General features: G+C 39.5%; 1 protein-coding gene across 1 annotated transcript in view; it reads left to right on the top strand.

The window, feature by feature from the left end:
• The first annotated feature begins 385 nt into the window (after nucleotides 1–385).
• The window catches only part of LOC138060158 (atrial natriuretic peptide receptor 1-like), a 35,795-nt gene continuing 22,973 nt past the window's right edge, over nucleotides 386–13,207 (top strand). The window contains 6 exon segments of the mRNA XM_068905879.1: nucleotides 386–523; nucleotides 6,402–7,023; nucleotides 9,164–9,473; nucleotides 10,887–11,251; nucleotides 12,091–12,223; nucleotides 12,731–12,811. Of these exon segments, the coding sequence (XP_068761980.1) occupies nucleotides 6,646–7,023; nucleotides 9,164–9,473; nucleotides 10,887–11,251; nucleotides 12,091–12,223; nucleotides 12,731–12,811 (1,267 nt within the window). The 5' untranslated portion in view covers nucleotides 386–523; nucleotides 6,402–6,645.

The following is a 13,207-nucleotide window of genomic DNA, read 5'->3' as shown; positions in this document are numbered from 1 at the left end:
TGGAAAACTCTTTCAATCTTCGACGAGCTGTAATAATCAACAAAGGATAATCCGTATGAAATATGAAAGTAACGTAGAACCGGCTTGAATGAGAACTTGCTGTAAAAAGGAAAGTTTTCGTGGATTTATTCAAGGACACTTGTTCAATGTGTTTGATACAGAATGGAACAATTCTTGAGACTTCTCTTATTGTTACGAGCAAAATTATCTCCTAAACAGAGACATCTGAAATCAAATCGGATAAAGAGGCACGCTAAATAATGGCAAATTGATCGAAAATAGATAAAACGCTGAAACACGATAAACAGTGCAGATTTTTGCATTCCGAAATGACGTCAAGGATGCCCGAGGCATATTTCATGACTGGTTTTCTTGTTCCTTGATATTTATCTGCGCTTGAGTTGCTTGGCACTTAAGCACAGACTGAGTCAACCTCAAGCAGACATGATTTCTCGGAGCACAAATCTGGACATTTACTCGACAACGATTCAGTTCATTGCGGCGGATATTTGATGCATCTCAGGTAACAAAATCAGAAAAACCTCCGGCGAATTTCCTACACTTACGAAGCATATGCGTTAATTATAAGTGCGCCCAAATGTTTATGTTATCCTTCGAACTGTATTTGACAAGGTTTAAGCTTGAGTGGTGAGCCTGTTTTTCATAACACTTTAGAGGTCACAAATCCTGAAGTACAAATGTTGAGGTATTTTCTGGAGCGGAACATTTTACATTTGCTTTTGTAAATCTTGAAGCGAAAAGCGCTGGCATACTGAACCCTTCCGATTATCAGTCCATGTTTGTTGTTTTGCCGGTCTCCTTGAACCTTGACAAAAGGAATTTGTCTTTAATTTGTCGTTCAATACTTGCAGTTCTTCACTTTCACACCATTAGACAGCTCTAGTGGTGCAGTAATTATAACAAAAATGTAGCAAACAAGTCTTCAAACTTTATCGAATGCAGATGCTTGACTTTAGAGTGAAAACGGTAGTATAACTTATTAAGGCTCTACATGACAAACTCCGTGGTAAAACGATATTCTGAAGGTCACTAAAACTTGAAGACACTGAGAAAGAACATCGAATTGCCAGACTGAACTAGTTACTTTGAACTCAGTTTGCAGAAATGTGCGATAAATGAAAAAGAAATTTAAATTTCTAGCCTTTAGAATTAAAACGAATACATCGCGCTTTTCAATAACAACCACTACGTGCCGCTATTGTTGAAATTCATTTTAGGAGAAAAAAAACAAACGATGTTACTTGACCTCATCTGGTGCTCTTAAAAGGACCAAACTATGACAGACACATTTAATATTCGTAATGAACTCACGCACAAATGCCATTTCTAGCGTTGATCACGAAATTTGCTAGACGATGATCGACATTTTTCGCCTGGTTAACATTTTATGACAATGTTTGCTGGAATCGGATAAGTTTAAGAACTCCAAATCCATTTATCTCAAGTGCCAGTTTTGTGTTTAACGAATTTGGTTGGTGTCAGCACGAAATTTTACACATTTATTTTAGTCTTGCCTCTTTTACTTCTTTTTGCCCTCAAGACTTACCAGCAGTAGTTTCCTGATAAATTAGAATACTTTTTGGGTTCATTTCTTCAGTTTTACCGTTTTCTCCATGCCTCACGGTAGCAAATTTATGTCCCTGTTTGGCCATTTCACTGGAATTTCATCTCAATTTGTTTCTTTTTTTTTCTTCAAGAACTTACACGTGCAGTTTTCGTGATGTAGCTCAACCTGTGTTGAGCGATCTTGCATGATACCTGATCATTCTCCTTTTTCGTTCACCAGTGGTAAATAAATAACTTTGATTCATTATAAAATGCTACGTTCTATTTTTTCTCTAGTACATATCCAAATTTAGAAAGGTGGTTTGGTACTTTTCATATGACAACGACGTTTTTGACTTATATCAAGAACTCAAGTAGCTTGTGCCTATTGTGTTAGAGCACTTGAATGATTAAGTACCATGGAAATTGATAAGTTCGTGTACATCTGGTCCCTTGGTTTTAAGCTTTTCATTTGATTTGCGTCTCCGCGAGTCGTAAGCTTTCTTTACGTGGCCCGGCATAAACTGCCGTGGGTTAAAAGAAAGCTCCAACGAGATAAAATCTTTTCTTGCGCAAAAATTTATTTTACCTTCAAGCCGTGACTCAAGTGTGATCAATCACTCAATACTTAATGTATCATGTTATTTTCTGGACTCAAAACTTTCGTTATCAACAGCCGCTCAAGATGTTCACAGACTTATTTATTTGAAATGTTGATGCGAAATCAATCAGCGACGAAAACCAAGAGATTGTGTACAAATCCAGTCCGGTGGAGAGTTTTAAAGTTCCTTCCACCAGAAATAGCTATGTATATTATAGTCGGTATTTATGGAGTGTTAAACCTTTCAGCTCCTCAGTTGAGGAAGTAGTTTTCTGGCAACTAAGTTGCTTTTTCTTTTTTTCGTCTGATCTCGATTCTCGTTCACTGAGCTCCCTTATTATGGGCTGTATCGCACAGAATGGACGTTTCGAATGTGTCAATACACTTTGGGGACCGCGGACATGGATCGAAAAATATCTTGCAGTGTTCTCAACAGAATTTTGTCTTAGGGAGTCCCAGGCCCACCTTTCCTGAAAAAAAAGGGGCCCTGCAGGAATTGAAGTGGGACAAAGTTACTTTGCGCTCCATGACTAAGGTGGAAAACATTCTTCGTGATTTCTCTGTCCATTTCAAATTGGAACTCTTGCAATGGTGGTCCAGTTGGCAATATTGTAAATGCATTTTATTTGTTTGCCTCGGGACAGATCTTTTTGTCGGAATCACAGGCAAGCAATGTGTATTTCGATCGCAATTCACTCTGAAAAGCACGGTCTTTCTTCAATAAAATAGCTTTTTGATCTTGCTTGCTTCGTTGTCGTCTTCATTGTCCTCTTCAGCAGCGAGCGTTTCGATGATTTTTCTACACTTTCTTAAATCCTTGGTACTTTAGGGCGAAAGAAAGAATCTAATTTTCTCCGTGCCGCGACGAATAACATGAGCCCGCACTCTAAATTATCTGTTACACAAAGAATCTACCCGATCCAATATGGTGGCCAAGATTTGGAAGCTGCCCAACGCTCGTGCGACTGACGAAGTCAAAAGTCAATGAACTGTTTTCATTCAGATGAAGAAGCAAACGGCTGGAGAATTCGTGAAACCATTTAAAAACTGCTCACTTGCTTCTAAAAGTCTGTCTCGCTTGTATCCTTGTGCGTCCACGCTGGCTCAATTGCATGGCTTTTAAGGCGCCTCCCGAATCCCGCATTGCGCGGCCTGCTGAGAACACTGAATTCTTGTGAAGACAAACATGCATGCATTGAGGTTACTGTTACACCACGTACCATTTAAAAAAGCGACCATAATAAAGAGACCACCAGCCTCTGTCTCGGCAAGAACAATGACTTTTGTTTCAGCTATATCGGAAATGGTAAAAAAAAGTCGAAAAGTCCGCGAAAAAGGTCTGGCTCTCCGAAATATTTTTTTATTAACGTTTGCCAGCTGTCCAAAATTAAAATAAATTGGATAGTTTTTGCTGGAACGTTTACTTCAGCTTTGAACAAACCGTCCAATTTGAGAAAAATCTGGATACTTTCCATCAACCAATCAAATATCAAGATAAATAAAAGAACAGAGTATTGGTAAGAATGCTTATGACATGTGGATGACTTAGTATGCACATAAGGCCTCTAAAATTTGCCGTTATATTTTCTATAAAGTTACACTTTCCAGACCCTACAGAAACTATCCAGTGATAACAAACGTTACAGTTTGTGGATACGAGGAAAAGGCTGCCCTGCAGGCGGGTATCCCACGTAAAGAAATTCAATACTTGCAGAGGACGAAATACGGTTTGCTGCTCGTGTTTTTCAATTCGTTTTGTACTAAGGACCTGTACTCGTATTTGTTAGAGGATGCCTAGACAACAACTTGATTAAAACTGAGTTGGGGAATGTCATTCATGCGGCGAACGAAAATTAGCTTTTTATTTTTACCATAAAAAATCTTTTGCATTTTGCTACGTACAGGGCAAGGTTGTTAATTATCCGCATATTGAATCGATCACATCAAACACAGCGACAGCAGCAGAAATAACGTGGAAGCTGGCCAAGGAAAAAGCTTTCAACAAAGCACAATATAGGATGTGCGTATGCGGGATGGCGATGTGAATCGTTTCTATCAAGTTATAAGAAATACTTGAAACAAAATAACTTTCCTCCCACAATGTTGTTTTGCCAAATCGACGCAGAAACTCACTTGCAAACAACGTTGTGAGGCAGATCGAGCCGCGAAAGATTGAGATCTGTATATTCGTGCACTGTTCCAAGGAATTTTTTCACAGATTGTAGAATTTTTACTTACAGCCGAAGCCTGTTGTTTGCTTTGATAAGTGCATCCCACGTGAACGTCTACCCTACACTGTGTCTTGTTTGAAATAAACCTCGACGGATTGACACCAAGCACTTATCTTAATACAGTATATTTACGATGTGCATGCCGATTGCATTGACTGTACACAAGCATGTCCTTAAATTTTTAAATTTCGTGTATTTGTTGTGGCTCAGGGACGCCAGCTTTTTTGGTAATAGCTGATAAAAATTATGATCATCATAATTTAAAAGCACTAAATCAATTACTATTGTTTAAAAAGCAAGAATGATCGGATTCGAATCGAAGTAAAAATATACTGTGTGACACAAAGAAAACCTAAATGCAAGTTTCCTGTGAGTGGTAGTCATTGACCCCTTTGGTCAGCAAAAACTGAGCTGCGTTTGAGGCAAGCTCTTTTACAACTCAATATTGTTCGATGAAGAGGGCTAAGTGATTAAGGAAGGCCTCTTGGAAACATTGCTTCTAGCATTAAATCAGTGAACGTTTTAACGCCTGGTTTTTTCTCAGGCTTGCTTGCAATTTCGTAAGTTGCTCACTGAGTTATCTAACTTTCAAGTAAAGCCATTATCCTCGCAGTTATGGGCGCAATTTTAGCAATAGCGTAGAGAAGCCTGAAAAATTCACGACTTCAACGGGATTAAACCCGTCAGTGGCTTCATAGCTCAGTTCGTTAGAGCGTCGCACCAGTATCGCGAGGTCACGGGTTCAGACCCAGTTGAAATCCCGACGTTTTTCAGGCTTCTCCACGCAATTGCTAAAATTGCTTCCATAACCGCGAGGATCATCGCTTTACTTGATTTCCTATCCGTAGTTCAGTATATGATTCATTTCATATATAATTTCGTTCATTTTATCTAACTTTCATTTCGTCTTTATTCCACAACTTGAATGTATGAAATGTGTTCTAAAATCATTGCTAGAATGTCTCTAGGCGTAACCAATGCACCGGATGAAATTTATCGCAGTTTTCCGTAAACAGTGCTGTTGTTTTGTCCTTCTGTAGAAATCATTTAACCCTTTTATGTGAATTGCTTTCAACATTTAGCAGCATGTGGTCCGCTTAATGACCAGGATTCATTTTGAGTAACGTAAAAATCAATTCAAATTGCGTTTACTTGCATGCCAAGCTCTCAGCATACCGGACCTCCGTTATTTTTTGAAAAAGAGCCCATAAACTCGCCGCTTCATACTGGTTTCCATCGTTTTACTGAAATCGGTCAGAAACACGGGAAAGGGGAATTTGGAGGGTTAAAATCCAAAAAATTCCCGCCGCAGTATTCCCCCGAACCTCTTAGTAACTTTTTCGTTGTTTTGGAAACCGGTTATTAATTATCCTAGATCCGCCCCTGCTTGAACAAAGCACTTTTAAATCAATCAGTCTGCGTGGTAACATTACGATCATAAAATCATCAACGCGAACTATCAAAGGCAAACTATTGGATGCCTAGTGCCAAACTTGCACCTTCTATCGAGTTTTGATGGCGGAACACTCAGAAATCATTGAATTTTTGAATAGGTTAGTTTGGTCCCTCTCAAGGAGTCTAAGCGATCGCTGATTGATATCACTCCCTTGCCATCTGCTTCAAGTCGTTTATGGAAAATAAATCAACCAATCATTGCAGATAAGCCGATATTCTCTAGTGCCTTTTATCTTTCCAGTTTTTAAAAGGAATTATCAAACGGGAAGCGCGGTCAAAAAAATAACCTCCTTCTTTTTACTCTTGACGTCTGTTTCTATGGAATTAAATTGTCACCCTGGCATAGTAATGATGTTTTACATGATCTATTAAAAATACAAAAAACAGTCGGAAGGCGACAGCTCAACGCTTTCTAAACACGTTAACATAATTAACATACTTTCTACAGGTCGGAATATTTGATCTGATCCATGGTTTAATTTCCATTTTGAGTTTTTACCAAAGTGCTTTAATTTGAATTTCATTTCATTAATTTCTTTTCGTTTTAGGTCAAAGCGTGAAGATTTCGTGGAATCCGATTGGCTTAAGCAGAAAGCAGACGGTTTCAAGAAGTGGAAAAACCCAGCTCATTGTTTTGCTTATGTGTTCGACGTTCGGCGGCCGTTAAACAGCGGCCTTACTTCACCTCGGATCGATCGGTTGAGACAGTGTTCCATCATAGTCACTATAACTTGTCACCTTAACAACACCTTAATATGATTGTCTGAGATTAAGGCAAATTGTCAAATTCAAATGGCTTTCACAACATTGGCGTCGTTAATGTTTATGGTACTTCTTGCCCATCCTCCTTTGCCAAGCAGCGCAGAAGTAAAGCTCGGACTTTTAATTCCGTTCAAAAAAACAAATCGACTTGGAAACCATTATCACAGAGGGGAATTCTATTCATCCGCCATGAGCATCGCGGTGGACGCCATAAACGATCAACCCGATTTGTTACCTGGTCAAAATGTCAGCTTCATTTGGAATAACACAGACTGCGAAGAATTCAAGACACTCCAGTCATTTGTCTACCAACTCAACGAAGGTGTGTCAGCATTTATCGGACCAGGTTGTAGCTGCAACACATCTGCGAGAATGGCAGCCTCCTTTAACAAAACCATGATATCTTATGTAAGTAACTTGAGTGATCTTGTCAGTGGCTGTTGTACAGTCTTCAAATTGGGCATCTTTTAAAAGGCGTTTGATAGCTGCTTCGAGGAAAATCTTTAAAAAAATCTGAAAGTAAAAAAAAAAAAAAAAAAAAAAAACCATTCAAATGAAGGAAAGGGTTAAGAAGTCATTTAATTTCGTCGTTAGATTCGAAAACTAAAAATGACTCGCGTTCTTTGTATCACAAACTCTCAATTTATTTATATATCACGTTGCGTTCAATTCCGTGCGACGATGAACCGGCCATAAGCATAAACTCCTCTTATTAATCCCAATATTACTGCATTGTGTTCAATTTCAGCTGTGAAATTTTACTGATTTCTAATAATGTTTACTTTTTCAATGAAAAGGTAAAGGAGCAGCTTATCAGCCCGAGGTTGAACAAAAGCGCCCAATAGATTACTTGCTGAAGTTTTTATTTCTAACGCGTTGCTATGAGACACCATTTTAAACCTACCGCATTTCAGGCATAGAGTAAATTATTTATAATACCCTATCTCAGGTGACGATCAGTTAAAGTTGTTCTTTTTTTGCTCGCCCTGTCAATAAGTAGCCATTATTGATGTACATAGACCATGGTTGGAAAAGCACTACATGGATGGGTAATGGTTGGAAAAGCATTATGGGTCATGACGCAGATGTACTTTTCCGTCTCAAACATATGCTTTTCCCGATTTTTTTTATGGCGAAAGTGAAAGTAACAAGCAAGAACTATCTCCGCTCGCAGCCATTTACTCAACTCTACTGTCTGTGAAAAAACGCGCTTACAATAGTTTCGTATGCTAGTCAACGCTCGTCAAGTTTTATAAAAATGCGTTGGAATACAATGTTTATCACCGCTGTTTGTGTTTTTACATTATTTTTTTTTGCAAAAATTTCCTTCATATTTTCCGTCAGGATTACTAACCTCTTACTAACCGAGCTCGAGGGCCGTATTGGGGAATATTGGCTCGAGGTCGTGGGAGTACGGATGGAGCACAGCGAGGTCCGTACAAAGGCGACCGAGGGCCAATATTCCTCAATACGGCCCCGAGCAAATGAGGTTAATAAGTTGTGTATAACAAGGCATCATTTCTTTAAGCGGTCGGACACTTCTCTGCTTGGTCTTCGAAAAATATCTCGCGTTTAAATGCAATCTTACCACCCCGGGGTCCCAGGTGACCTTCCTTGAGGCTACTGAGTGGTCATTAAGTACGTAAACAGGAAAAATGGCAGGTGAAAGACGTATTTTTGCGGTTAATGCTCTTTTACTTTACTAGCTTCTCTTGCTTCAACTTTTCAGTGCTGTGGCTTCTTTTTAGCGCTTTTAATGCTTCAACGCCTCTGCCAAAGGCATTATATTGTGACATGGGTCGACGCCGGCTGGGCGGGTTACCCAGTGTGGTAGACTGGGCAACCCCGCCTCGGCGGGTTACCTCATGCACCTATGATGTAAATGCGAGATTGAAAAAATTGGAGTTTATATGGACAAGAGGGTTACCCCACCTCCATGTAAACAGGCCCAAAGAGACGCAAATGAAACTTCCTTTGTACCAAACCTAGACACCAGTCATGGACGCAAATGTTAACAGTTATCGTGAACACAATAAAGATTCAAGAGCTGGTTCAATGGTGATCTATTGAACAAGGGTTCACTTACCGATAGTTTAATTGTTTTGACTGGCAAGCTTTTTAGTTGATTGTTTGATTGCCGAACCCGATCGCAAATAAATTACTTCAATCATTGAAGTGACACGGCTTCTATGATATTAAATTGCTACTTGGCATTCACTCAAGCATCCCCTGTTTCGTAAATTGCCCTTCCCGCTCAGTATCAGGTTGAAAGCTACGTAAAGACGCTATTTTGATTCAACGAGTCAAACAAAACTGATTCGAACCAGTCTCCCGTACAACCTCAAAATGATCGCGCACTGGCGCAAAAGAAAACAAGTCTGAAGTGAGTACCACCTTTACTCGGACAAAGTATATCGTAAACTCCATAGGATATCTGGGTAAGGACAACTTGCAAAATATTCAGAACGAATTCGCTAAAACGCAAATCTAAAAGAAAGCGGTTTCCCAACGACATGAATCATTACACATCCATTTTTACTTTCAACAGATGTGCAGCAACCCAGAAGTCTCGTTTAAAGAGTTGTATCCCACGTTTATCCGCACCTTTGCCATCGACACTAAGCTCACCCCAAGTTTGCTGTCTCTCCTCAACCATTACCACTGGAAAAGAGTGGCAATCATCTACGAAAACGTCACCAAATGGATCGAGATAAAAAACAATATGGCGAAGCGGTTGAGAGCCAAAGGAATAACTGTCGCTCTGGAACTATTGACGCATCCATCGGCGCATTACAGGCCTAAAAACCACACAGATAACTATAGAGGAATTATGAGAAAAATCAAAGAGGAGGCCCGGAGTAAGTGTACTGAAATTAAAAGGACTTTGTGCATTTAGTTAAGTATGAGGGTTACATACAAAGTAATTATTCATCATTTGATTCAGCTCCCAAAAAGTTCTAAAATATCAGGAACGTCGTCGAGAGTAATTTATGCGGTTCTAGAAATTCACGTTTGCTGTTATGTCCAGAAATAAACGTAATTCGTCCACACTTATCCAGATATTTTTTAATCTTGGGGTGCAGGGATGGCGCAGTGGTGAGAGCACTCTCCTCCCACCTATGTGGCCCGGGTTCGATTCCCAGGGGCCCGTTTCTCGAAAGTCCCGAAAACTTTTCGGGCCCAAAAAGCCATTTGTGAAACTGCTGACCGCTTGTTTTGGAAAGCCGATCTTTAAACGTGTTTTCAAGGAAACAAAAGAAAAATAACTGTGAAGTTTGACAATTTAAATCCTCTCCGTTCTTGAGATACAAAGGGAATTGTGACATCCGCAAATGGCCCGCAAAGTTTCGGGACTTTCGAGAAACGGGCCCCAGATCCGGCGTCATTTGGGTTGAGTTTATTGGTTCTCAACTCTGCGCCGAGAGGTTTTCTCTGGGTACTCCGGTTTCAATTCCTCTCTCCTCCAAAACCAACGTTTGACTTGATTTCATTTTACCGTGTCCCCAATTAGTGCTCTAGAAGTTATACATGTGGATGCACGCCATTCTTTTCCAACTTCAACATCACTCCTGTACCCAAAACTCTTCCCCAAGTAAGGAAATGTTTTAGGAAAATGGTCAATATTTAGTCGTCCAGAGGATTATCTGTCTATGGAAAAGCGTTGAATGTAAAACCGCTCATTATTCCTAAGTTTATATATATGTCGTCGCCGTTATCGGTCTCCGAAAACTTCATAAGAAAACTCAATCCAACAATTTTTAAGTCTTTATGTAACGGAAGAGAAAGTAAGTAAGTTAGTCGACTATTTCAGACTAACAGAACAAAGTTTGCAGTTACGTTTGGACCACATTTTCCTTTGTGTTATCTCTTCACGATGCCCCTGTTACAGCAAAATCTTGTTCACTACTTGCACAAATCCCATAATACACCTCTTTTACCCCCCCCCCCTCCCAAAAAAAAAAAAACAACAAAACAAACAAAAAACAAAAAACCGCGTAGGCATTGTTTTCGACTTCTCAGGAGAAAGTGCAAACAATGGTTATTCAAAAGTCTTGGGGGGTAATAGAGGTGTACTATGGGATTTTGCAAGTAGTGAATTTATGGGAATCCAGAAGGAAAAACACTTTACATAATATCTTAATTCATGCGTTCGTCAGAATAGGCGATCTTAAGGCAAGCTTTCTTATTACACCTGAGAATGGGAGGCACTGTTATGACCGTATTGACAGTATTGCTGAGCTCGTCCTTTCTCTTGTACTCTTCCTTACTAGTTGTAGTGTTTGTATCGGACTTCTATATTGCCCGAGAAGGAATGCTGCACGCTTATGACGAAGGAATGATAAACGGGGATTACGCCTTCATCATTTTTGAACTTGACCAAACTCAAGTAACACTTTACAGAAAACAACCTTTCAAATGGTTCTTCAGCAGTTACAAAGAGACTCTCAACCGCTATCATCATGTGATGGAAGCATTTGAAGCTGTTTTTGTTTTGGCCATCAAAAGCCCAGAATCAGAGAGCTACGCAAAATTTACTGCAGAGGTAAAGCGGCGATCAAAAGAGGCGCCATTTTTCAGCGAGGTGTATACAGGATTTTTGTGGGGAAGTGGAAGTTTTCTTGCTAACGAAACCAAGGTAATATTTGAATTTTGTTGGAGGTTAGACACTTGCCCAATATGTGAAAATACCTATTTAACAATTACTCTGTAAGCGCACTTTTGATATGAAATGGTAAATGGCCAGCTCTGGCCAGGTGCACAAAGACGAGTTGGCAACTACCATTCCCATATCTAACAAGCGCGGATGTAATGATTGCTGTATTTAATTTAAATAGATTCTAAGCGTTGGCATACTTGAATGATATTTCTGGCGAATCGAATGAGCTTGCGAATTAGTTAAGAAATAAATATTCAGACGGCACAAAAACCAACATCCCCTGGGTATTATCCCACAGGCACCATGCATATATTGGGGTAGTTGAATTAAGTATAGGTCATTGTCATCTTGGCCAGCAAACAATCCGCACTTTCTTCGTCGTACTTAGCGCGATCATACTTTAGACGAGCTAGTAACTAAGATTTAGGGAGCCGATGAGAGCGCTAGAAAGGCTTTATCTGAAGTTTCAAATGTAACACATAAAAAAGTAAATATATTAGTAAAGCTATAGCTATTTACCAAGCCAATCACAGCAGACGCGAACTGTCAAACAAGCCAGTCATAACACTGAGAGAACCATTGCCATCCGCGGGAAAACGCCCACAAGCAAGTCACAATCTGATTGGTTGAGAATGGGGCGCTCTATTTTTAAACCAATCAATACGCATTGAAATGCAAAACGAAAAACAATCATGATGTTACTTTCCTTTTCACACGAGACCATTCTAGACTAATTTATTAAGTTGTTCTTTGGGCAATAAGCCGGAAAATAATTGTGATTGTTTGTGTTTTATTTGTTGGTTGTTGCCTTTGTTTAGGTACCTATATATGGAGCTTATCTTTATGATGCCGTGTACCAATATGCTCTTGCTCTAAACAAAACCCTGGCAATGAAACAACCAACTACAGGGCAAAACATAGCTAAAAAAATGCAAGACATACAATACGACAGTAAGTGACAGTGCTTTCTATTTTCATGGTTTTATGGGAAATGGGAAATGGGAAAATGTTAATTTTTTTCCCACAGAAAAAGACCTGCATTAATGAAAGGTCTCGAGAATTGAACGCAGGGTAACAAAATGAGAGAATGTAATTTGGTTTTACTGAGGAATATCAAGATGATAGAAGAAGTATACAGTTTCAATCCGACTTGGAAATATGGTTTCGGGAGTCGTGGATATTTTATACCTCACCGAGAAACACTCAGTTCCTTTTACATGGCGAAAGTATAAGGTGAATGCAAGAGAAAATAAGGGGGGGGGGGGGGAGGGGGGGAGAGAACTCATTCCCCCTACATACCTTTTCCCATAGGTAATATGTCTCAAGCTTTTTTACATAGTTTTTGCAAAGGAAATTGATCAGGAAATGGAAAATTACTAGCCAGGTAATGGTGCTCACCCTTCACTGCAGGCCGTAGAATGTGATTACTCAAAATGGCCTACTTATATTTTATTTAAGGCATTCTTGGGTACAAAATTCACTTTGACACGAATGGAGACGCGGAGTTTAACATGACACTATTGGACATGCAGTCCATAGGTAAGGAAAAGTTTTGTGCAGCTTGTACATCGGGTCAGAAATGTGTTTAGCGGTTTCTGATTACTTAATCCTCAGTCTAAAGATGAATTAATATGCCTACCCTTTAAAGTGCCTATCACCCTTAGCCAGTGATAATGAATTCTGATAATATATGTCCACCAAAGACGTCCCGTGAAGAAATAACTCTTGTTGTCATCTTAGATTTATTTTTCTAAGCGGGCAAAATCCTTTTTATTTCGCCATAATGAATTTAAAAAGGAGCGAATGAAAGCCTGGGAACTAACTAGCTTGTGACTTCAGCCATAGTTAATTGAGGGGAATGGTTATGAAACCCGACAAATTTCTTTGTTGTATGTTTTTGTTCTCTTTTTTGGCCCTGACTGTGCGCAAAACACA

Source organism: Montipora capricornis, chromosome 8 (assembly GCF_036669925.1).
Source record: "Montipora capricornis isolate CH-2021 chromosome 8, ASM3666992v2, whole genome shotgun sequence".
Lineage (NCBI taxonomy): Eukaryota > Metazoa > Cnidaria > Anthozoa > Scleractinia > Acroporidae > Montipora > Montipora capricornis.
The sequence above is the reverse complement of the archived record's forward strand: the minus strand, read 5'-3'. Positions and strand labels throughout refer to the sequence as shown.